This window comes from Sminthopsis crassicaudata, chromosome 3, assembly GCF_048593235.1.
Source record: "Sminthopsis crassicaudata isolate SCR6 chromosome 3, ASM4859323v1, whole genome shotgun sequence".
Taxonomy (NCBI): domain Eukaryota; kingdom Metazoa; phylum Chordata; class Mammalia; order Dasyuromorphia; family Dasyuridae; genus Sminthopsis; species Sminthopsis crassicaudata.
The window spans coordinates 301113012-301140375 of NC_133619.1; the positions used below are offsets into that span (position 1 = coordinate 301113012).

Genomic DNA, 27364 nt, shown 5'->3' on the forward strand with positions numbered 1-27364 from the left:
GTCCTGGGAGAAGCGTAACGAGCCAGGAGAAAGTTAAGGAGAAGCCTGGGGGATGGGGAGAGAAGGGCTAGCAATGGGACCAAAAAAGAATACTGATAATAATAATAACTGTCCCCAAAAATTTCTGCTGGAGTTGGAAAGCATAGTTGAGGAACAGACATGTTCCCATGTTGAAGAAGAACAGATACTTTTACATAAGAAATGTACTAAGTTAATAAGACTTTTAATAGTATATATAATAAAGAATTGTAAGACTTTTGTGTGAAGCACATATACACATGCAGACATAAAGATAGTATTCTTGGAATCAAATCTGATCAATCCAAAAGAATCTTAGAAGTCACCTGAGTTGGAAATCTAGAAGTAGAATTATTGTCTTAATGCAGCGCAGTGGTCTAAGATGAGATGGTAAAAGTCTATGAGTCTACAGAGATAGATTAAATTGTGGAATAAAGGAGATAACTGAAGTTGGAGAAGCAGCACAACAGAAAATATCAGAATGGATATCAAATGTCAGTATGGGTTACCAAGAGAAGATGCAAAAATATGAGCCGGGTAGTCATTCAGTTTTGAATGTCTTATACAGGTAGCAAGGTGGCAGCAGTGGGGATAGAGAGCTGGACCAGAAGTCAGGAAGAATGGAATTCAAACCCCGCCTTAGACACTTAATAGCTGAATGATCCCAGGCAAGTCACGCAACTGTTTGCCTCAGTTTCCTCATCTGTAAAATGGGAACAAGCACCTACCTCTACCAGGTTGTGAGAATAAAATGAAACATTATGTACTCAACTGCCTATTTAATCATTTCAAATTTGTCTGTCTCACCAACCATGACCAATACCAAACTCATTACTAAAGCCCTCTCATTTTTTCTTAACTCCCCTATGACTGTGGTTGTTGCAATCACCCTCCCAGTTTCAAAATTTATAATCCAGGCGTCATCCCCACTTATTCCCTACACCCAATCATTTGCCAGGTCTTAGCAATTCAAATTCTTCAAACCTCATATTGAATATATATGCTCCCTTCTCTACTACTCTCATCACTGCCTCCCCCACCCCCCCACCAGAGGCGCTCATCACCTCAGGCCTGGTAGGTCTGCTAAGGGGATCTCCCTCCCGTAAAGTACATCCCTGCCCCAATCCATCAAATTGATCTTACTGGAAAGGTCTGATCACGTCACCTCTCCATCCCCTAACTTCAGTGGCTCTTTATAACTCCACCCAGTACTCAGCACAATGTCAGGCACATGGTAGGTAATTAATAAATGCTTTATAATTCTGTTAATAAGTTTCAATTTTTGATTACCTTAAAAAAATCCATCGATACATTCAGTAAAATGCTATAAATTAGTTAACTAAATAAAGAGTCATATTAATCCTTTTTTTTAATGGAGTCAAACTCCCATTTATCAATTCTATCTACTAGTGACAAGAAATATAATGGAGATTTTTCATTAATACTCCTCTAATCTGTAGAATTAATCTCAATATGAAAAAGCAATAAGCCAACTATGTTCAACAAACAGCCAGATAACTATTTACTGGAAAAGATTTAAGTATTTGGAGTTATATAAGACTTGGGTTTAAATCCTTGCTCTGCTATATAATACCTCTTAACTTCTCTGAGCCTCCAGCTCTAAATCCATAACAATAAGCCAGAAAATTATGATCTCAATTACTCTTGGGCTTTATTTTTCTAAAATACATAATTATAAAGGCTTATTTTATTATAAATTCAATTATTTTTTATTATTTTAAAATTTTCTTTAAAAATTAGAAAAGTCATATATATAAACACATAAGTAAATCAAAATGCCACTTTTAAATTTAAGATCTTGATTATCACAACTTTAGTCTTTAGTCTACAGAATGGATTTAAAAATCCCTGTATGTTACTTTTTGGCACTTTCAATATAGTTCTACATAAATTTTTATCTTATTCTATATTAAATAGCTACATAACCCAAAGAAAATAAATTTATTATTTAACATTTTGTTAACTACCATATCATGCTGGTAAGGCCAAGGATTACCCAAAATGACCAGAAGAGGGAGATATGACACAACATTCTCTTTAACTTTCTATGACTTTATCCTTAAATCCGAATATTGATCTATATTTTTATTTGTGCCAACTCAAGTAAATAACATTTCTTAAAAGGAAATAAATTAATCTTACATGTCATTTAGAAAGACTCCCTAGACTTTCAACATATGTTCTACTTCTGAATATTCTATTTACTTTGACATTATCTATGATACAAAAAATAGTAATAATTTTACCTTATCTTGTTCAATACCAGGTTCTCTGTATGCTGTCCACTTCTGGGCATCATCACTATAGAGGATTCTATAAGCAGACACATAGTAGTTGTGCTCTGCCACGGTGGATCCTGTGGTTATAATGCCTATGAACAATAAGGTTTATTTTCATAAATACCCAACTTCCAATGATTGAAGTACTAAAACATTAACTAATGATTAACAGTTCTTTTTTACTTATTTTTTGCAAATATCTGAGATATGAGTACTTTTAACATAAAAACTTTAATATATTTGATATTGAATATTGAATATCTTTCATGAAGTTGGGAAAAATTCAGGCTAACAAGCTTAATGCTGTGTATATTTGTGTGTGTGTGTGTGTGTGTGTGTGTGTGTATACACGAGAAAAGAAAGATTTTGAAGGCTTTTAATTTAAGCAGAATTATGAAATGTATTTCAATTATTACATCACTAAGAAAAAGTAACAAAGTTTAACAGATATGATCATTCAATTGGTTAACTGATAGTTTTAAGCATCAATGAAAAATAAACCCTTTCTCCTTTAACTCTGGTACTTTTATTGCTACTACCAACAGTTAACTATGACATTAACTACTAAACCATATAAATTGTTTCTTGACCATTCATCAATCTAATTGCCTCTCCAGATATTTTTAATTTGTCAGTAATTATTAAAATGTGGTTCCCAAAATTCAATACATATGTACACCACTTTTCTAGGTGTACACTAATAAAGGCTAAGATTGAACTAACAATTTTGATAGACACCAATTGTTGATTCACATTGAATTTGCAATTAAGTAAAACCTTGCCTTTTTTACAAAATAATAAATGTTAGGCCATTTTGGACTTAAGGGCAGGATATTCTAAAATGATTCCTGTTAAATTTCAGTCAATTCCTGCTTTGTTCAGATCTTCTTGAATTCTATGAATTCAATGAATGTTCTTGTTATCCTTCTAGTATTGTGTCAACCCCAAATTTTATATAAACACACTCCCTCAGGCTTCAAGTCACTGACAAAAAGCTAAATAATAGGGTCAAGGAGAAAATTGTCACATCACTGAAGTATTCCTTTCTATAAGGATTCTGGAATATTACTATCCCAAATTGTTCTTAAATAAGAGGTGTCACTTACCTGTAATTTTCTTTTCCTTATTCATATCTATCTGTAACCACTGATATTTGTTAGTATCACTAGCAGCCCAAGAGAGTCCAGGTTTTTTCAGTCTGGCCTTTTCAGGTTTCCAACTATTTGGCTGCTTCGTGTAGTAGTCAATCCACACAGTTGATGCTGTTATCTGAAAATCGGGGATAACTCCAGATTCCATTCCCAGTGTTCCATAACAGCCTCAAATTTAAAGAAAAAAACAAAAAAAACCCAAAAACTAAATTTTCAATTGAAATTGTACTAACTGTAAGAATTTGAATTTTGGCTTACACGTATTTATATACATATATTTCAAACCTACAAGTTCCAAAATGTAAAAAATCTAAGTTTCTGATTGCCTCAAAAGTCACCTTTGCTTGAAAATGTTACATAAGTCAGCTTATCACTCTTACTTTCTCCTTTATTTCTTCTTTATTAAAAATTTATTATTAACTTAGATTTAAATACCAAAAGCTTATATATCTTATAACACTTAACATTTTAAAAAATTAAATTCAACATATAAGTATTTCTACCAGCTTAGTTATCCACATTCTTTTTCTTTCAACTTTGCCTTTATTACTCTTTATTTTTTCTTTTATAATATTTTACTTTTCCAAATATATATAAAGATAGTTTTCAACATTCATGTTTGTAAAACAGTGTTCCAAATTTTTCTCCCTCTCCCCTTTGCCAAAATAATAAGCAATGTGCAATTCTTCTAAATATATTTCCGCAATTGTCATGCTGCACAAGACAAAACAGATCAAAAGGGGAAAAATCCAGGAGAAAGAAAAAAAAAAGCAAACAAACAACAAAAAGGGGTGAAAATACTGTGTTTTGATCCAATCTCCCCAGTTGTCTCTCTGGATGCAGATAGCACTTTCCATAACAAATCTATTAGAATTGTTTTGAATCACCTCATTGCTGAAAATAGCCAAGTCCATCGATCGTCATACAATCTTGCTATTGCTGTGTACAATGTTTTCTTGATTCTACTGTTCACTTCACTTAACATCAGTTCATGTAAGTCTTTCCATTCTTTTCTGAAATCAGCCTGCTCATCATTTCTTAGAGAACAATAATATTCTATTATATTCATATATCATAATTCATTTTCAGCTATTTCCCAACTGACAAGCATCTGGCATCTACTCAGTTTCCAGTTCCTTGCAATTACAAAAAGGGATGCTACATTTTTGTACATGGGAGTCCTTTTCCCTCTTTTATACTCTCCTTGGAATTCAGACCCAGTAGACACATTGCTAGATCAAAGGGTATGCAGAGTTTTTATAGCCCAAGTTGCTCTCCAGAATGGTTCAATCACCTCATAAATGCATTAGTATCTCAGTTTTCCCACATTCCCTTTTAACATGATTTGATGCTGAGTTGAGTGAACAAGACTTACAGGAGTTGATGCTGAATTAAGTGAGCAGAATTAGGAGAATAATGCACACAGTAACAAGACTTTGTGATAATCAATTATAAAAGACTAGCTCTTCTCAGCAATAGTGATCCAAGACAATTCCAACAGACTTGGTATGGAAAATAGCATCCACATCCAGAGAGAGAACTATGGAAACTGAATGTGGATCAAAGCATACTATTTTAACTTTTTTGTGTATTTTTCTCTCTCATAGTTTTTCCCTCTTACTGATTTTTCATTCATAACAAGACAAATATGGAAATGCTTAAAATAATTGTACAAGTATAATCTACATCAGATTGCTTGCTGATTAGGAGGGGAGGTAAGGAAAAGAGGGGAAATTTTTGGAATTCAATATCTTACAGACAGTGAATGAAGGTTATCTTTATATGTAATCAGAGAAAATAAAATATTATTAAGTGGAAAAATGTGATCATACTCATAATCCATCCAGGGAAACCAAGTAAATAAAGTCTATTGTCCAGTTAGTGATATGCAATTGGACAGGCTGCCCACTCAAGCAGTCTAGTTTGAATAAGCACTGGAGAAGGGAAATTATAAACCTCATCACTCTTAGGAACTCCAAACTGCTCATTCCTGTCAAAGTTCATAACTGCAATGTCAATACCTTCCCAGGGATTCTATATAGTTGTGGATCATAGAAAATTATCAAACATGAATCAAATTTGCAGGTGCCTCAAAATGAGTTGTAGGCCGGCTACAACATAATGTTAACAGCATCTTGTATATGATAACTGTTATAAAAGACATCCTTGAGACATGAGATTGGAAAAGGTGTGGGTTGGTCTTATTATGAAATCAAGAGATGACAGCTAGAATGCTAAACTAGTAGTTGAGATATAACAAAAACACCAGAAAACAATACCTAGCATATTAGGTAGATCCCAATGAGATATATATTGAGAAGAATATTCAAGGAGACACTGAAGGATGAGGAATTACTGTAGTAAAGGAGGGATTACAACCATTAGTGATATCATGGAGGCATCAAAATATATGTCTAATTCTGATTTGTTAATAAGAATTTTATTTCATGCCATAATTCCCTAAATTGCTTAATTTTCACTTATAAAACCTCATATAACCTTACTTCCTGCTCTTAAGTTTTGTAACTATAGCTATAAAAGTAATGGGCCTCTGAATCCCTGCAAATTTCTCCCAATTAATTTTCTCTCTCAATCCCCAGTCACCCCATTAAATCTATCTTTGTTTAGTGATAGCAGTGGAGTAGAAATTGCTTTATTCTACATATTTGTTATCCCTAGTGAGTAGCACAGTGGCTGATATATAACATACATTTAATAAATGTTTTCTGATTGACCATAATGGGTGAAAACCATGACTATGGGTTCCCTTGTCACTAGTGAGGGAGGGTTACAGGGGAAATCTATGGCTACTAGATAGGGATAGTTCTCTGGCTGCTGGGTTCTCCATTAGGCTGCTGGGTGGGGTGGAGGGAAGGCCAAGGATCAGCTTTAGCTTTTATAAATTTTTAGAGTTTTTTTTTTAATGTATCTTTACATTATTCAGAATGTCAATAAAGTAGGCTTCCTTTAAACCATTTCATGTATGCATACATTTTTGATTTCTACATTTCATATTTGCACATATTAATTACCTGTCTAGAACAGGACTTTTGTCTTATAATTCTTTTATATTCTCCCTATCATTTACTCCTTGGTGTTTAAACAGCAATCTCTGCATAAGTGTTTAGTCAATTCAATTGTAAGCCATGGCAAACAAATACAGGACTCCTAATTTTTTAAGGTTGATATATTCCTAATTTCAAGTTAAATGTTAAAGTCAATAACGGACTTACCACTAGTTTTAAAAGTAAACAGACTTGAAGACAACTGTCCCCTACAGAAAACAAAAGACAGAATTTCACAGAGTCACATAATACACTTCTCCATATTTACCTCCAAGATAAACCAGGCTTTCTAAAGACAGATAATTTCCCAGCATACTTTCTATAACCTTCCTAAGGACAATAGAAAAATGTTTTCAGAACAGAAAAAAAAGGACTAAGTAAATCTGTATTATAGACCTAGAGGAAACACAAAAGGGAAAGAAGACTGAATGCAACTGGGTTAAACATAATGTTCTCATTCCAAATAAAAAAGTTGTTTTGGTAAGTTTGATAAAGAATTTCTTTTTTTTTTTTTCTTCTTGTCAAAAGGCAGATCTATTCATTCATTCATTTAAGAGGTTACAGACAAGATGAGAGGTATAATAGACACCAGGAATGGTAAATATGAAATAGATTTAGGAGAGCATTTAGTTAGTAAGGAAAGCAGCTTTAACAATTAACAATGGAAAAGACAAGTTGCCCAGTAGAACACATAATTAACCAGGAGGGAAGGAATACACCATGAGGTAAGAGTACACCATTGACTGGCAAGCTAAATCCGTACAATAGTTTAGCACTTACAAGGGATTCAGCCAGATTTGTTTTAATAAGTCTTTAATAATATATATTTTAGCGAAGTAATTCTTTATATGACAGTACATAGGGAAGACATAATTTGTATGAGGAAATTTTTTTGCACTACTACTGCCTAGCTCAAATTCTTCTGGTTTGTAATATTTCAAGGATGGCTATTCCTGTATTTGAAAAAGAGCCAAGAAACTGTAGATATCATATAAATGCTCAAAAAAGAGCAACATGGTTTAGTACAAAATAGATTGGTCAAAAAAAAAAAATCGGGTCAAAAGAACACTGGCAAATGTCCAATCTGTCATCTCTATTTATATCAGGGGTTCTTAACTTGGGCTCCCCATAGATTCCCAAAGGATTCCATAGATAACTATCAGAGGGATTGTGAGCTTAGATAAGAAAAAAAATTACATCTTTATTTTTCATTAATCTAATTGAAATTTAGTATTTCCTGCAATTCTGAATTTTCTAAGAATGGATCTATTGGTTATTCAGACTGCCAAAATCCATGACACAAAAAGTACAAAAGATTTATTTTTTTAAAGATGATAAGATGAAAAAAGTATCTTACCCTCAAAGTGTGTCAAATGTTCATTTTATGAGCATTTGGTATGTATAACTTTGTTACTACTAAAAAATAAAACTTCTCCCACTACTCCCAATAAAATCCATAACATAGTAAGAATACTTACACTACCGATGTGACGTTATTAGCCAAAGAACTTTCGTAGTACGGTATACCTTTGCTGATTACAACACTGATCTGGCCACCCAAATTATTTGAAACAACTCCTGCATGTATACCAGCCATACAAAGTGAGGATGACTTAAGGAAAAGAAAAGGAAAATACTCAAAATTAGTTTTCTTTTGATTGTTTCTGTTACAAACAATTTAGTTAGTTTATTTTAATCATTTGGCCTATAGTTTATAAATTTGGCAAATTTTCTCAATACTGTGAATAATATATAGCTATATGCCAGTTGAAATCAAATAAAAATTTATTAAATGCTTGCCATATGCAGGTATTGTCCTAGGCGTAGAGTGAAATGGGGTGGGAACAAACAAAAAAGGGAGACATTTCCTGGGTTTATATCTTACTGGAAAGAAACAATGTGTTTATAAATGAACAAATATGGTAAATACCCAGTGACTTACATTCATGAAGAGCACTAAACAGCTAGAGCAATTGAGTTGGCACCAAAGATGAAACTTTAAAGGCACTAAAAACTCCAATAGTTAGTGAGTAATAGGAGCATTCCAAGCATACAGGACAGCCTGCACAAATATATTATTTACAGAAAAAAATCTTATACAGGGAATAGTAAAAATAATATTTAATCAGCTTCAAAATACAGAATAGAAATAGATTCCAAAAGACTTTAAGTGCCAAGATTTCTACTTTGACCTAAAGGCAACAACCTCTTAAGAAGAGAAGTGACGGGCAGACATTCCCTTTAGGAATATCAATCTGGCAGCATGGGGAAGATGGAATGGAGAAAAAAGAAAAAATGGTGGTAGAGAGAAGAGAGAACCTCTAAGAGGCTACAGAAAACGTCTAGACAAAGGGTGGTGATGAACAGAAGGGGACAAATTCAAGGAATGTTCAACAAGTAGAAATGAGAAACTGTGGCAACTGATTAGCAAAGGTAAGTGAAAAATCAAAACTTTGGTGACTAGAAGAATGATGACATTAGCAGAAGTAAGGAAATTAAAAACACTAACCAACCAATTCCTTAAAAAAAGGATTCATAAAAAGGCTAAAAATAGTATAACTATCTGTTTTAACTCTAAAAAATAAATAAGTATATATGTAAGTATGCATTACAAAATATAACTTTTAAATAAAATCTACATCCAACTTACATCTCTATATCCATGAGGAATAGTTCCAGAAATCTCAGCAAAGGGAATGAGGCAGCCTGCTGGACAGTATTTACTGCAACATGAAAACAATTTCAAGAGTATATACACTGTTATGGCTTTAATCAATAACATTACTTTAAATCAATTAAGAATTCAGCTTCTACATCTAAATTATAAACACCATTCATGACTTAGTGGTTCTGTTTTTTTCATAGCTACTGGTCATCTGTGAAGTTCATGTCATGAGATTCATGTTTCTTAAGAGAATGTGAAAAAAAAATCAATGATTCGAGGTGTAGCATGAAATACACACTTCCAGAAATGCCTAAAGATTAATTTGTTTTTGATTGACTATATTTGTTATAAGGAGCAGCTTTTATTATATTGGGGGAAGGAGGAGTTGTGAAAGTGAGTGAGTGAGTAGTAAAGGATGAAAGAGAACATCAATGAAACGTTTTTTAAAAATGGAAGAAAAAAGGAGACTAAGCAATAAAGGGCTGATGCTGTAATGTGAAATTTAACAAACTTACGGAAAACCATATAAGAGATATATAATTTCATTTATGATAACCTTTTCTGAAAATTCTTTTTTATAAGAAATTATTATGCTTGTTGATGCTGGTTAAATTCAAAAGAAAAAAAAGAAACTATTTTTAAAAAAGAGAGTATTGTTGATAAAGAAGGGGAGAGATTTCATCTGACTTAAAAAGCAGAATAATCAGAATGATCTACCAAAAAAAAAAATAAATAAAGACTATGGATTCTTATTCATTGGTTCTTACTCATTCACTAGTTTAATAATAGTTTACATTTATATAGCACTTACTATGTATGTATCAGGTACTGTTAAATATTATACAATTATCTCATATGATGATCATAACATCTCTGAGAGCTGCTATTAATATCCCCATTTTACAAATGAGAAAACAGAAGTAAACAGGGATTAAGTAATTTGTCTAGTTATACAGCTTGTAAATATCTTGAGACTACACTATATGCTGTCTCTACTATCACTGAAGAACTTCAGAAAAAAAACTTGCTCAATTTGTAAAGCAAAGGGTATGAACTATACCTTAAAAGTCCTTTCAAACCTTAAAATGACATGACTTACTGTAAAAGTAGACTTAGCATTCACCCACTTAAAAATCTGACTGCAATTATTATACTTTCAAAATCATGTCCTGATGTTTGCATTTAAATGTCATGTTCTACATCATTAACCTCCAAAGCCTGTAAGTATTTAAAACTAACTGAAGTGTCAACAAACTTTGAAAGAGAGCAATCAGGAATATAAGATAGTCTCCTTAAAAAAAAAAAAAAATCTAATCTATTTAAAAGATGCTTTATTTTATGAACTTCCAAAGTTAAAAAATAAAAAAAGCAGTAGAACCAATTCGCAATTAAGCAAAATTTTAAAATACCACTAATTGAAATACAATTAAATAAGAATAATAATTCATAATAACCTACATGTTATTTCTGATTTGGGTGTAGATAGGTAAACCTTTTGTGGATAGACATACTTCCTAATTAAATATAACATACATATATGGGAATAATATATTTTTATAAAGACAGAAAAAGAAAGCTAAAGTGCATTGAAAAACAAGGAGTTTGAATAAAAGTTCAAAATACCATTTTTATAAAACATATGTAAATGTACTTTGCCCATTCTCTATCTGCCCTTTATCTTACATAATAAGTGCTCTTTTTTTTTTAAAGCTCTTTAGCAATAATTCTCCTTGTTTTAAATTCAAGTCACTATTCTTTTTCTCAATTTCTTCACTTATAAAATGAGGATAATAAAAAACCTGCACTGGCTACTTCAGATGATTATTATGAAAGAATGAGATTAAGTTGAGATCAAGGTGTCAGTTTCAAATGGAAAAAAATTTTTTTAATTTAAAATGTAAAAATTAAGGTTAATTCTGGAACCTATATTTTTGAAATATGGCAAGAACACTGATTTTCACATTAAGTATATAAGAGTCTTGGAAGAATAATAATATCATGTACTGTCTCCAATTTAATAATATATGAATTAAAAAAAATAAAGGAAAGTATGAAATTCAGTCATACCTGAACTCAGGCTCCAAAAAATTAGCTGCAGTATCTAAACAAGTAATTAGATCTAGGAAAAAGAAGGAGAAAATATTATATTAATAAAATAGAGAGCAGTACCACAGAGAACTTATAACTCTCAGGAATCCTAAAATACTAAGACTCAAAATTATGTAAACAGCATTTATATTTTAAGTTTCTTAATACTGGAGAAAATATTTTCCCTCATGTGCCCTATATATTTTTATCTGATGATCACCATGTACCATAATATATACATTATTTATTGATATAGATGAGTATTCAGTAAAAGCTGAAGATATAATTTCTATAAAAATTTCAAATTTCTTAGTTAGTAATATCTTGCTATATATAACAAAAATATCCTTAGCTACTTGGTTATAAACAAAAGAGCAAAAGGATACAAAAAGGATAATGGTAATTGTCTTTATACACTGTGAAATAGTCATTTTTAAAAATTAATATGAACTTCCCATAAAGGCCTTTCTTGGTTTTTGTTCTGGTTTGTGACTCTTTGGATATCCATTACTATATCAACAAAGAGTTTAAAAAGTAAGATGAACTTCCCATATCTAAACTCTTTGTTGATATAATAATGGATATCCAAAGAGTCACAAACCAGAACAAAAACCAAGAAAGGCCTTTATAATACAGAAAGCTATATGACTAAGAATGTCCAATGACTTTGGGCATCATTTTCAAGATGAGGTTGGACTAGTAAATGGCTAAGATTCCTTCCAATTTTTAAGTTCTATGATCCTTTAAGCCATTTGCTTTTAACTCTATAGTGTTATGGATGCAATTCTAGACACCTAGCGGTGAGAATTGGCCAAGTAAAAAGAGAAACAGCCATTTAGTTTTTAAATGTGTGAGACAGTCTTGAGTCTATCAAAGTTTTAATGCTTAAGCAGAAAGTTTACAATTATGAAAAAAGAAAAACAAGTATAAATAGAAATGCTTAACTAAATGAGATTGGTAAATCTAGATGTCCAAATAGGGTCCCAGCAAACATTACATTGAAATGTATCCAAAAGATATCCCAAAGTAGACTGACATTCGAATCTAATTCTGGTTAGGCATAAGCAATGTTTTCCATATGATACCCAAAGTATCTAATACGTACCTTATTACAAAAGCTCCAAATGTGATCTGTACTACCCATTTCTATCAGAAGAGAATTTTTAGGAGTACCCAGCATTTTGCTGAATTTTAAAGACAAGATTGTACATAGCCTGAGATAGGAAGCTATTCTTGATTTAAGAAAAGACTAAGCACAATGTCACCAATTCACCTCTCTGCCATTTTCCTCTCTTGAATTCCCAGCCCCCCTTTATTTATTTATGCCTATAATGCTCTGCCTAGTTTCAGTTTTGACTCCCATCTTTGCTAAATTCTAAACATATCCTGCTAAAAGAAAGTGGGGGAAAATCATTTTGAGTAAGCCCTCTCAAATTCATGTTGCACAACCTCAATCGCTGCAAGGCAATCTTTCTCTAGCTGCCTTCTCAGCTACTCTCCACAGGGCCTCTTCACTCTCTTCAAACCTCCCACAGTCCCCAATGCCCCAGTTCTTTTAGCTGAGAGCTCTGTCTCATACTGGCAGGAACATTTGAAGTTACTGGACATCAGCTCCCTCTTCCTCATCTCCTCTCACTCAGCTCTCTCTGCCTCTCTCCTCCTTCATCTCAGTCTCACAGGATGAAGAGACCTCCCTCTTTAACTAACCCTGTACCTGCTAAAATTGTCTCATTCCACACTGTCTCTTCCAAGAGACTGCTTCCCAACACTCCCCTTCCATTACTCATTTTTAATCTGTCCTTATCTACTGGTCATTCCCTATTGCCCACAGATATACCTCTGGCTCCCATGTACATATTCATTTGACTCTTTATCCCCATCTGCATCCTCTGTCCTGCTCCCCTTGGTAGTTAAACTCCTCAAAAGGCCATCTATAACAAGTACTTCCATTTTCTCTTCACTCCTTACGATTTTATCATTGCACCAAAAATTCTATCTCCAAAGTTACTCTTATTTGCCTAATCTCACGCCCTTTTCCCAATCCTCTTTCCTTTGACCTCTTTATAGCTCCTGACACCAACATCACTCTCTCATCAATAGTTCCTGTATGCCTCTTTCTTGGTTCTCCTCCTGATCCTTTGACCACATTTTCCATATCATCTTCCTGGAATGGGACCCCTCACTGGCCCTTTTCTCTTTTCCCTCTCTATTTCTCCCCTTAGTGATGGCGCCTGTTCCCATGCTGACGATCCTGCCCCAATCTCCAAGCTCACATCTCTTGAGATGCTTTCATGCATCTCAAATTGAAGATCCAACAGACATAACAACATATCAGGGAGAATTTCTCCCTAAACCTTCCCTACTGCCTTCCTGCCCTACTACTACAGAGCAACACCATCCCCCAGCCCCTCAGGCTTCCAATCTAGGAGTCATGCTGTATTCTTCACTATTTCTCACTCTCCAGATCCAAGCTGTTGCCAAAAACTATGAATTTCACCTTTATCACATCTCTTGAACATATCTTCTTTACCCCTCCAACACTTCTACCACTCTAGGATAGGTCTTCATCACCTCAAGTCTGGATTACTGAAACTGCCAGTTAGTGGGCCAACCTGCTCCAAGACTCTCCCTACTACAATCCATCCCCAGTTTTACCACTAAAGTGATTTGCAAGTCTGGCCAGGTCACTCCCCTATTCAATAAAATCCTACAGCTCCCCAATCTCCAAAATTAAATACAAAATCTTCCAATTGCATTAAAAGTCTTTTGTAATCTAGTCCTGTCCTACCTTTATAGTTTTCTTTATACCTACTCTTATATTTATATGGCCTTCTAGCTGAAAATACTCCATCTTTTGACTCTGGGCATTTTCTCTGGCTGCTTTCCACATGCCTGGAACAATGAGCCTTCTCTCTGCCTACTGACTTTCCTGGCTTCCTGCAAGCCAGCTAAAATCCCATCCTTCTATAGTAAGCCTCTCCCAACTCCTCTTAATTCTAGATCTTCCCTGTTAATTATTTTCTATTTAACTTGCATATGGCTTGTTTGTATATATGTGTTAAGGGTTGTCTCCACCATTATTTTGTAATTCTTGAAGGCAGGGGCTATTTTTTTTTTTTTTGCCTCTTTTTGTATCCCTAATGATTGATTAGTAAAGGACCTGGCACATAGTTTGTGCTTTTTTTGTTTGTTTACTGATTGATTGAGATGATAAATCAACACTACTTAATAACTACAATTTAAATTTAAAGCAAAGGCTAAAATAAGTTTGAGTACAAATATTCATGTTGATATATAAACATGATACTGAAATTTTGATTTTTCACAATGAATTCTATTAATTTTTTATTTTTACTTATTTTATATAATTTACTCCTTTATTCAGTACAGCAATTTCCAGAGTCTTTTAGAAGTTGTTTCCCTAGTTCTTAACCTTCTCAGTTCTCATGACTTCTATCTACAGAATACTTAAACTATACCAATGGCTGGAGTGGAACTGCAGTACCATAGACTTCATTATTACTTGAACTCCTCCAGCTTTGATCCTTTCCTCCAAAATTTCACTCTCTCACCACCATCTCCTCTCCTCCCATAAACACCACAAGTCTTTCCTCCTTTTATATTTGTCTTTATTCTCATTTTACTTGATTCTTCAATCCCTCTCTTTTCTCCTGGTTCATTAAACACTCTTGTTTTATATTCCTTCTGTTACAATATTAAAAACATGTATTCTGCTTTCATCACACACCAGACTATCGTTTTGAGGTCTAGGAACCACATTTAAGAAAGGATAATCTTAAGAGTATTCAGAGAAAGCAATCTAGATGGGGAAGAACTTCAAATTTATACCACATGTGAACTGATTGAAAGAAATGACAATATTTAACCTGGAGAGAAGATGTGGTGGAGGCTGGGGTAAGGATCATGATAACGGTCTTCCAGCCTGAAAGAGCTGTCCCATGGAAGTCTGAAGAATTTTGTTCTTGGCCCAGAGGACAGAGCCAGGAGCAGTGAGTAAGTTGTAAAGAAAAATTTCTTAACAATTAAAGTTGATCAAACATAGAATGAAATCTATCAGGAGATCTTGAAGTAAAGGTCTGATGATCATTTGTGGAAAAAGTATGTGTCAGACTAGACATTTCTGTCAACTCTGAGTTTCTGGGACTCTGGGAATGCTTCAGTCCCATGTTAAGTGAGGTTGGTAATTAATGGCGTGATAACAAGGAATAGAATTTTATCTTTCAATGCCCTATACTACTGCTTCCAAGTTGCTGAGTACTAATTAAGTAGTACAGTAGAAAGAACACTGGCTTTGGTATTAGAGTTCAAATCCAGCCTGAGACTCATACTAGCTATATATCCCTAGGCAAGTCATTAACCTATTTATGCCCGAGTTTCCTCAATTTACCTCCCATGATTGTTTTGAGGATCAAATGAGATCAGATTTATAAAGAATTTAGCATAATGTTAGGCACTTAAATGCTAATTTCTTTTTCTTCCCTTACTAGTATGAAAGAATTAAAAACAAAATAAATGTCCACACAGGAGAGAATAGCTAAAAAAAAAAAAAAAAAAGCTGGAGTACATAAATGCAATGGAATAGTAGTACACTGTGAGAAACAAATATGAAGAGTACAAAGAGGAAGATTTATATAAATAAAAAAAAAGTAGAGCCAGGAAAACAAGACACGACTACAACAATGTAAAAGGAAAAACCAGCAACAGAGAAATTCAAACTGAATGCCACAAAATTATAATGACCAAGGGTGTGCCCCACAGAAGAGATAATAGCAAAAATTAGGCCCTATGTGTATGGAATACTGCATATAATGTAGTACTAAGCTGATGTGCTATTTTGTTTTATGAAACATTTTTCCTATTTTGTTTTTTGTTAAAGGGATAGATTTCTGATGGGAAGGGAGAGAAGGAAAAAAAACTCCAATATGTGATATTAAAAAAGATAATTTTAAAAAACTTGAATTTAATCTAGTGGGTACAGGAAAGGTGCGGGGAGAATTAGGGAAGGCTTTATGGAACAGGTATAAATCTGAAAACTTTGTCTCAAAGAAGCAATCAAGGAGCAATGGGAACTTCTTGATGAAGGGGTGTAATCAAGGCCTGTGCTTTGGGAATAGCGATTTAGCAACTGTGTGATAGACAGATTGAAGGTTAGAAAGTTAGCAAAAGGTAATGATTCTTCTGAGAAGTATTAAGAGCCCGAACTAAAAGGGCACAAATAAAAGATATTCTACACTGAAAAAAATGTTAAAGACTTGGCAAATGTTCAAATACATCCTCAGCTAGCACCTATGGCTCCTATTCTTCCCTTCTCACATTCCACTCCAGTCCTGCCCACCACATTCCTATCCCCTTGCTCTGTACCCCTAGAAGCTCTAGCTATATTCTAAACAAATCTCCCTCATTCTCAAAGGCTTCTTAAGTCCTTGGAATGCTTTTGCTTTATTATAAGCAAACTATTCTTCATCTTAAAACTTTTGTCAAGCAGACTTTTTGCACAACAGAATCCTGAGACAATAGATCCATTTTATCTTCCTCTAAAGGAAAATTGTTCTTGACTCCCTTGGAGAGGATCTGGGGAGGGAAGGATACATTCCTTATGTCCTATTAGCACTTCTAGATAATTACTTTGCACTATTGCTCAATAAACTTTCTTCCTTCAATGTTCATATAATCTAAAAACGTCCCTGTCTCCCCATCTTGGGGTTACAATATACCAATTTCAAGGTGCTCTGTCTCTTTGCTGTTTGTACTCCTCCCATTTATCTTCCTTCCTCCAACCCAGAATCTGCCATTATCATCTCTGACCTCAATAATCATGATGATCTTTCTAATAAGTACATCTAAACCGTTCCCCTAAACCCTCACAAATTGTCTTCTGTTCATAAAAGGCCACATTCTACTAATTAAAATCAATAGCCTTTTCTCAGTATCCTTAATTTCTCTTTAGCAAGTGACAGTTTTGACACCCTCTGTGCGCTTGCTATTTTTATCCTCTTCCTATGGCTTTCAAGATACATTTCTTGGTTCCACTGTATCTTTATTTCCTTCACTTGATATTCCTATGTGCTGATCCATGAAGATGGTTAGCTGTCCCCAGTATTCCAGTATGTTCAACTAACTATAAGATTAATAAACATGATATATATTGGTTGTTCAAAATAAACTAAAAGCTATTTCAAAATAAATATAAATGTAGTTTTATTTTTATTAAAGTACAATTACACATTCCATAATAAAAAAAATTTTCATTCTATCTTATCACTGTCAAACATAGATATGAAGTGGTATGTTTACATATTGTTAGGATTACTAAGTGAGAACTCGGGTTGTCTGGATAGTGACAAGGTGAGAATTCAGGTTGGACAATTACAAGGTGAGAACTCAGGTTGACTTGATGGAAGGAGCAGGCTCATTGGCTGAGGTGGTTCTTCCCAGAAGCCCTTGCATTATCCCACGCCCATTCTCTGGGAGAATAAAAGAGAGAACAGTGGGCCTGGAAAGTGAGTCTGCCTGGAGAAGGATAAGAGCTGGAGGAGATTCAAGGAGAAGACTCTGCATTGCATCAGGCTTGACAGGGCTCCCTGCAGGAAGGGAAGTCACTTCTCTGGACAAGAGTTAACAGCAACTGCCTGGAGACAACGGTTCGTTACAGGAAGAAGAATCTGTCGGAGAGATTTGAGTAGAAGACACAGCAGATCTCTTCCCAGAGAGTGATCCGGCAGCTTCTAGAGACGACAGCACGTTACAATGATCAGGGTTCAATTCCGGAGAGGGAGCCTGAGAAATGGCTACCACATCCAAGGAAGGCAGCAGGCGCGCAAATTACCCACTCCCGACCCGGGGAGGTAGTGACGAATGATTTAGCACCAGGTGCCCCACGTTGGGCACCAATTGTAACGTGCTGTCGTCTCTAGAAGCTGCCGGATCACTCTCTGGGAAGAGATCTGCTGTGTCTTCTACTCAAATCTCTCCGACAGATTCTTCTTCCTGTAACGAACCGTTGTCTCCAGGCAGTTGCTGTTAACTCTTGTCCAGAGAAGTGACTTCCCTTCCTGCAGGGAGCCCCGTCAAGCCTGATGCAATGCAGAGTCTTCTCCTTGAATCCTGGCTCTGAATCTCCTCCAGCTCTTATCCTTCTCCAGGCAGACTCACTTTCCAGGCCCACTGTTCTCTCTTTTATTCTCCCAGAGAATGGGCGTGGGATAATGCAAGGGCTTCTGGGAAGAACCACCTCAGCCAATGAGCCTGCTCCTTCCATCAAGTCAACCTGAGTTCTCACCTTGTAATTGTCCAACCTGAATTCTCACCTTGTCACTATCCAGACAACCCGAGTTCTCACTTAGTAATCCTAACAACATATGAATGATAAAGTTTTACATTAATATTATATTAAAATTCCCTTATAAATTTTTTTATTTTTCATGAAATTGAAGTGAAAAGCCTAGTATTCCTCTGCTGAGGAAAGGATTTTGGGGTAGCATGCAACATTTTAAATCATTTTCATCAATTCTGGATGGACAGTTAACTGTTTTCAAAAAAAACAAAGAATAAAGTTTTGGTAGAGTCTATTTTCCTTCCAACTTGAACTTATGAACTATTTAGATAATATTTTAATTAGCACTATACAGGAAACAATGAAAAGTAAAAATTACCTGGTTTATCTATAATTGAATAGGAAGCCAAAAATCCACGCCCAGAAATATGGGTTCCACTCATGAATAGCACTGTCATTTCATTGCTTTTTGATTCAATCGAATGGTTCAGTTGCAATCCCAGACCACAGTATTTGCCTAAGGAATTTAAAAAAGAATATAGCTTTATATATCCATCATGTATAACACAAGAAAATGTAGATATCAGCAATGTATTTATAATTAATATTCAACAGCCATTCAATTAAAATAATTGATAGTATTGAAAGTTTTGATATGATAATTAAATTATCCCTTTATTGAAGAAAAGTTAAAAAGTAACTCATTCAAAGAAGATAAAGTGAAGGCAATAAATTTCAAATTCTCTACTTAGTGTTCCATTTTATTAATCTGTAACAGATATCACACAGATGAACTTTTAGTTTGCTTTTTGATATGCTCAGTGCCTTTCTTCCAGGCTTTTCTTTAGTCAATCCCAGAACCCTTCCCTTCAGAGTGTTTCAGTTCCCGAAGAAGATTTCTCAATGGGGGTCCTTGGACTGCAGGATCAAAGGAGGATGTGTATGTGTTTTGAGTGAGAACTAAACAGTAAAGCAGAAAGAATGAGAAAAGACAAAGGTCAGGGTGTCAAATAGTGTCAGATGCATGATGTCTGCCACTTAGCAAATGCTAAATAGATGTTTGTGGTCGACTATGTGACACATAAGCTGGTTCCACAGGTGATTCCAAGAAAAGAGTTCCCAAATATTTAAAACAACATAAGTATTATCTAAATTAAGTGCAAGGATTACTAAGGAAATCATTTTAACAGGCATACTTCTGGCACGTCTTTTAAAAAGTTCAATAATTCAACTCATTAAATGCCTAATATGCTAGGTACTACCACTCCCTTATCCCAGCATCAGCAATAAAGATAAAAATGGAAAAATGTTCAAAAACCAGCAAACACAGATATACAAAAGCAAATATAAGCAAAGTAATGGGTTTGAAGTCAGAAACATCTGAATCCAAGTCCTGTGCCTTATATCCCAGACTCCTCAGTGCCACTTGCCTCCAATAACAATCACCCAATTATAAAAGTTGACCAAGGCTCTAACTAGTTCATTTTAACTTTCCCATTCTCCACTTGACCATATCTACTCACTGATCTCTTACTACTTCACTCCCACCTAAATCTGTTCCAAATGATTGTCTCCTCCAATTCTTTTACCTCTCAATACTTTCTGAGTTCATTACCCTTGGCTCTGATTTTATTTTCCTCCAGTTTCAACTCAATAATTAGTCATTTAAACTCTATAATTCTCTCCTCAAGATCCTTGCTCCCTTATCCCAGCATTGTTCTTTTCATGTCAAATCTGTCTTGGATTGTCATCATTTGCCTCTTCTATTACTACTCATTAGCTGCTGAGAAGTTAGAGGAAAGCTCTTGGGCACATTACAAATTTGTGTCATCTGACTTCAACTGGGCAATTATCATAGCAAAGAATTCCTTTTATTTATTCTCTAATTAATATTCTATTTCCCCTCCCTAAAATACTATCATAAAACTTAACTTTTCCTACTCAAGTCCCATTTCTTCCCCCACAGCTGAGGAACTTGCTGAGAATAACTGAGGTCATTTTATGAGAGCTCCTTCTTAACTCATTTGCCAAATGCTTGGTATCATCTCCCATTATTACCCACTTTCCCCCAGTCTATCATAAAAGGCATAGCCCCTCTCCTGTGTATATCTGATCCCAATTCTCCAACAGATTCCATAGTCAATCATCAACCCCACCCCCAAATTATGTAAAATTTTTCAATCACTTCTTATCAACCAGTTTCTTCATTGTTCTTCCCCTTCTCCCAAAATCAATACCTTCTCTTCCTTTTCCCTCAAACTTTGCAAACTGGCTTCAAACTTTATTCAATTGAAACTATCTTCTCCAAAGATACTAATGATCTTTTAATCACTAAATCTGATGGTATTTTCTCAGTTTTAATGATTCTCCACGTATTTGCTGTATTTGACATTACTAAGCACAATGGCTTAAAAACAGTAGTGTTTAATAAATGCTGATTTTGACACTATTAACCACCCTCTCCCAGACCCTGCTACTACCTGCCTTTCCTCCTATCTTTCTGCTAGCTCCTTCTCAATCAGTCTCCTTTATCATCCATGTCATTCATGCCTCCTACCTGTCATGGACTTTCTTCTCTTCTCGCTTATTACTCTAGTTACTTTTATCTGCACTTATAGGTTTTAACTTTCATCTCTATGTAGATCATTTCTAGGATTATCTATCCAGTCCCAGACTTTCTCCAGAATTTCACTTCTGTATCACCAATTGCCAAATTGATAATTTAAGTTAGAAGTCCTGGAGCTACTTTAAACTCAGGGTGTCAAAACAAACTCCTTATCTTTCCCCCTTTGTAATGTTCTGGTTGGTTTTCTTGTTATCTTGGAGCAGCCTTCATTTCAGTCAAGTAATCACCACAAGAATAGCCAGGTGTTAAAGTCCAAATTCTTTATTGCCTCCTTGTCTGGGGTCTGGCTCGCTTTCTTGGCCCTTCAGATAGGCCTTGGTCCCAGTGGGACAGGACAGGCCAGCCATCAAGAGGCTGATGAAGATGGAAATGAATCTCTGAGTCCGAGGGCTTGTGCTCCAGCCTCCAGCCACCACAAAGATGGGAAATGAAGTGAATTTGTCTCTCAGTCCACCTTGGCTGTTATATACGCTAGTTCATCGTAGGTGTGAATCTTGTAGAATAGGTGTCGATCTTGTGTAACTATATTAAGTACTAATTACACATATTGAACTAGAGAACTATTACACACCATGCTAAACTAGATAGCCATTGTCACCAATTCCACTGAGTTATTATCTTGTAAGAATCTTTGTCCATAATACCTCTTTAGCTCAAGCTCTTACCTCCTACCTGTGTTCCCTGCAATTGGACTTTCTGCCTCATCTTCTCTATTGCAATCCATATGGGATCCCCATAGGGGATTTCCCTTCAAGGCATAGTATCTTCTCTACTGAGTCCACCCCATTAGCTTTCTCTTTCACTCTGCTTTTAAATTTCTCCATGATCTGGACCCAACCTTTTACCAGCTTTTAACAAATGGATTTCATATCCCTTTCCAAACTGATTTGCCAAACTGACATTCTGTTTAGATAGGAGATAACGCTTGTAATGCAATTAGCACAATCTGGTTCATGGCAGAGAGTAATTAAATGTTTAACACCCTCCTTACACCCCATGAGTCTCTCTCATACACAAAACTTGATCTCATCTCTGTGCTTCCTAACCTCCACCTCAAAGAATGTCTTTTTTCTTTTACAATGAAACTGAAGATCCATCCTCTGCATAAAATTTTTGTTTCCCCCTATCTGCTCATGTCCTTCCTCCCAAATGATCTTAAACTTAACTATTTTGAATGTATATGTACTTATTAACTTTATACTCATGCAGCAGCATATATTTTTCTATATTTTTGCTATTTCTCTCATTAGAATGCCAAGTTCCAAGGAGAGAATAGGGATTACCTCATTTGTTACTTGCATCGCCAGACAGTCACAAAGCAGGTGCTTAAAGAATTGCTGACTGATTGACACTCTGCAAGTTACCTCACCTCCTCAGTCTTAGTTTCCTTAAGTTTGCAAAAAAGAAGACTGAGCTCTAAAGTCCTGTCCAGGTCTAAACTGAAGGGTGGCCACAGAGAGGGAGAACAAACACTAACAACTGAGAAAGGATTCCCACAGAAGATGGCATTTGAGTTGAGTCTAGAACAAAACCAAAAATTTTGAAACAGAGAGACACCACGGGAATATCCCAGGAGTCCAGCAAGAGTGAAAGATGGGTAGGGCAGGAATGAGAAGAAGATAAGGACAGCTTGAACAAAGGGACTAAAGTAGAACAGGGAACAGGAAGTAACATGGTATGGAAATAATGATAAATATAACTATTAGTAATAATAATGATAATGTGAAACAAGTCAGGAAAAATATATGGAACCAGATTGTAACAGGGTTTCAAACACCAGAGGAATTTGTACTTTATCCTAGAGACAAGAGGAAGCTATTTTATTTTGTTAAACAGAGGAATGGTAGAGTCAGACCTGCATTTCAAGAATATCAATTTTGCAGCTGTCTGGGAAATGAATTGAAAAAAGGAAAGAAAAAGAATTAGAGAGAACAAATAAAAGACTCTCAGGAGTCTATATTCACCCCCTTCCCCAACTTCCCTACTTCTGTCAAAGGGAATCATCATCCTTGCAGTCACATCCTCAGAAAAACCATAGACTCCCATCTCATATTGAATAGTGGCTGAATCTTGTCAGTTTGATAACTACAAAGTATCTTATTTTTTTATCTATACCCTTCTCTTCTCAGTAGGTTACCACTCAGTACAGGTCACTACTTTTCATTTCTAAAATAGGACAAAGGTGTCAGAATGCCTGTATCCCTAGTATGGAATATTAGAAACATGAAAGCAAAATAAAAGGGCAATGCTGCATCAGTTTTTTGTGAGTTGCAAACAATTAGAAAGAAATGTTAATAAGAATAGAAATGGAAAGGATTGAAGATCATAAGAAAGCAAACAAAAAAACCCTGTTCTTAGCAGAGTAGTCATTCAGTCAAAAGATTCTACTTTCTTTAAGGAAGAAAAAGAAATGAGAATGAAGTGGAGAGTGAAGGAACTTTTACTGCTAGCTATGACTGATTCAATTATTTTCAAAATCAAGTTCAACTGCATAGCATTAAAATTACTGAAGAGATAGCCAGTACAGATGAAGACTTGGCAGAGAAATATATCATCATGTCTTGAAAAAGAAATCTAAGGAGGAGAATATACTTATAAACCACTTTTAATATAGATAAAATAGATTTTTCTGGGAAAGGGTAGCTTCTAGAACTTATATTTCTAAGAAAGAAAAAACTTAATTTGCTTTTAAATTGTCTAAGAATAACCTAACACTTTTACAAAGCTAGGGAGGCAATGTAGAAGGAGATTTTAAATGAAAAGCAATGCTTGTCTATTGATCTTGAAATCTTCATGCTCCTAAAGTCTAAAACTACTGATTGCTTTCCAGGGTTTTATCGGTCAAACAAGAAAGCATAGAAGACTAAAAAGCTATTTTCAAAGAATAGCTTCAAGTTATTTTAGCCTAACAGTAGAAAAATATTGCAAGGACAACAAAATCTAGTTTAAAGCATTAGTGATTTTAGAAAATGCCCCAAGTCATCCATCTATACTTGGTACATTGTATAAAGAATGTGAAAGTATGCAAATTCTCTGAGATACGAGGATAGTACAAGAAGACAAAGACATGATAGTTCAGTCTACACTACTAAAAATATTTTCAACAACATATTTTGTTATATTATTATACAGTTTATGATATTTACTCATTTTTAATTTAAAAAAATTTTCCTTTACACCCTATTATTTTGTAACAAATTTGAGTCAGAAACAGTTTTCTTGCCCTTTGCTTTTATATTATCAACTAGATTAAAGCTTATTTTAAAATTTTTTCATTGGGCAGAAATAATAACCATATTTTACATAAATTGATAATTTCAAATAATTTCAAATTCAAATCATGACCACTTCTGCGCAGCTCTTGAAAAACTGACTTTTTAATGTAAATCATCTTTCTTTACTTTTTATTTTGATCAGAACTTGTAATCTAATTTTCCGTCACAAAAATTCTTTGTTTATTTCCCATGCTAAGAGAATTCCTCTTTCATTATTTTAAAAGGAACATACTATTGTGCCTTGAAACTTTCCAAAAAAGATTTCAGCTTAAATATCTTATTGTGGAAGGTTAAAAAGCAAAGAACAGACACCTCTCATCACACTATGCCAGTACCTTTGACATTCTGAGATACAAATAACCTTACCCTTGAGAAAAGTAACTGTCAAAAACACCATTCTAGCATTCTAGGTAATCACTGAGTACAAATCTGAGTTATCTTTACATAGATTCCTTTTTTACACTCAAGTATTATGCCTTAGCACATACAAGCCCACATCTCCACCCACCAAAAAAGCATCAGTTTAAAAAAAATAACAACCACCACCAGAAGTAATGATATTCTTTACATTTTAATCCACAAGAGAAAAAAAGATGACAAAAGTTTAAGGCTTAGAGTTCTTAAATATTGTATTATTAGTGAAAAATTCTAGAGAAGAAAAGATTTGGATACTAAAAATAAAAACCTATTTTTAAAAATAGGAACACAAGTATTTCACACTCTTTCCAAACACCACCCAAACAAAGCATGACTTCAATTTTTGGCTTTATTAACTGCTTTATAGTTTGTTAGCTGCAAAGCAAGCTGAACCCAAAGTTAATTGCCTAGCACATTAACTTTTCAAACCATTTGGAAATAGCTAAAAAGTAAGATAAGTCATACCAAGCAAAAAATTTACATAAGCCAGTTGATTCTTATTAAAGCGTACAGCTTCAACCAGATTCATCAGAACTGGATGTTCTTTGCCATAAAAGGGTTTAAGAGAGATTTATTAAAAAGTAAGTACAAAAAGACACAACAAATAAAAAACACTAAGTAGAACTGTGAATACAAAGACAGACATCATCTCTACGGTCAAATTTATACTATAATAGCACAATAGAAATACTTAATTTTTCTCCCACTTCTAGGTAACATAGAGAAAAAGAAAAAAATGCTTTTAAGTTATCAGGTCATACAATGTAAATCTCAATGAAGTGAAACTATAGAATGTATACCGATACTAAAAAAAGTTATTTAAGAAAATTTAAAAGGGAAAAGTATAATACATACAGTACTAGACTTGGGAGTCAGGAAGACAGGTAACAATTCTACCTTAGATACAGATTACCTTGTGAACTAGGACAAAGTCTACCATACTTGTCACTGTCAACACCAACCAGCTGCCAAGAAAGCCTGAGGACCCCATTAACAGAAGAAATACACCAGCCCCGAGGACCTGCTTCCATGTAGTCATCATTTAGGGTAGCAAACCTCACCAAGATGAGACCTGGAAAATTCTTCTGCAGGGGCTACAGTCCTTCCCTCCTCATCAGCCCCAGCTAATGGAGACTTGAAAAACCAAGTAAAAGCTATTTGCTTTTCCCAGTAAAGCTATTCGCACTATCAAACAGTTCAAAATAAGGAATGTGTATGGTTTTATCAAGGGAAATGACATTAAAGATGATGTATTACTATCTGCTCTGCCATTGTATTCTAAGGACCATATGCCTTTCCATCTGACTTATAGCTGTTAGCTACTAAAAATGTAAGCTAAAATGAAAGCAAAAATGATCCTGCTTTTCCATTTATATCTTTAACTTTCATGGAGCCTGGAATGAAAATTTAAGATTACTGTTTTCTGAACTTATACATTCTGCACTGAAAATGTTAAAGTTTAGAAGGAGAGAATTTGGTACCTCAAATGGGGATAACATTGCTCAGAATTTTAGAAACCTAAAAGCTAAGGTACTAAGAGAGCTGAAGTAGGAAGGCTTTCTGCCACTCCTAGAATAAAGATTCTGGTTCTTTCCAAAAAATCTTGGCAGTATCTTACAAAAGGATTTCAGCTTTGCCAAAAGCTTTGACACCAGTGGTGTCAAAGTCAAATACAAATGAGGAAATAAGGATCCTTTCTGGATACATACTGACAATTTTCAGAAGTAAAATTGTCTATATTATATAGCACTTTACTTATTTTGTTAAAAAAAAAATTCCCAATTATATTTCAAGCTGGTTCAGGATGCACTCTGGAGCTCTGCGGTTTGTGCATTTGATATCTCTGCCGTAGACTTCAGAAACTATAATCATCCAACAAAGCTAAAGGCCCTGTAGAAAGGCAGCCACTAAAACTAATGGAGCAACATGTCCTGCAAAGAATAGGTCCAGTGAATCCAGAGGGGCAATACGTTCAATCCAAATGTCACACACAACAAGGCATACTGTGGGAACAATACAAGAAAACACCAGTGGTCCTGCTTCATTTAACGTATGAATTACTCATGTATGCAAGTTCATCACATGTAATATTTGTATTTGCAGAATCTCTCTTTTGATGATGTACAGACTGGTTGGAGTGCATACACTAAATATAAATAGTAATTACTTTTCTATTATAAATCATTTTACTATATCAGGAAATGGTTTTTGCTTTCAGCTGTGTCTCCTGGCCAACTATTAAAAGGTAAACACATCAGTGGGGGCTTAGGTGCTACAGTTTTTGGGAGTACAGCCCTATAGAGTACAGAAGAAAATCAGTTCCCCAGTGGTCAAAGGATTTGGACAAATAATTATCAAAAAAATTTTGAAATATTAACAAAGATATGAAATACTGCTATAAATCATTAAAAATAAATACAATACAAATAAAAATAAAGACAATAAAAATTGGAGGAGGAAAAGGA

General features: G+C 34.6%; 1 protein-coding gene and 1 pseudogene across 1 annotated transcript in view; one reads left to right on the forward strand and one right to left on the reverse strand.

Annotated features, from left to right (window-relative positions):
* DCBLD2 (discoidin, CUB and LCCL domain containing 2) overlaps positions 1 to 27364 on the reverse strand; it is a 101590-nt gene that overhangs the window by 40442 nt on the left and 33784 nt on the right. The window contains exons 3-9 of the mRNA XM_074300992.1: positions 18961 to 19098; positions 11267 to 11318; positions 9185 to 9257; positions 8013 to 8146; positions 6703 to 6743; positions 3425 to 3637; positions 2286 to 2410 (exon numbers count right to left, since the gene is read on the reverse strand). Coding sequence (XP_074157093.1) covers positions 2286 to 2410; positions 3425 to 3637; positions 6703 to 6743; positions 8013 to 8146; positions 9185 to 9257; positions 11267 to 11318; positions 18961 to 19098 — 776 coding nt within the window. The remainder of the gene's footprint in view (positions 1 to 2285; positions 2411 to 3424; positions 3638 to 6702; positions 6744 to 8012; positions 8147 to 9184; positions 9258 to 11266; positions 11319 to 18960; positions 19099 to 27364) is intronic.
* LOC141565302 (18S ribosomal RNA) lies at positions 17854 to 18161 on the forward strand (annotated as a pseudogene).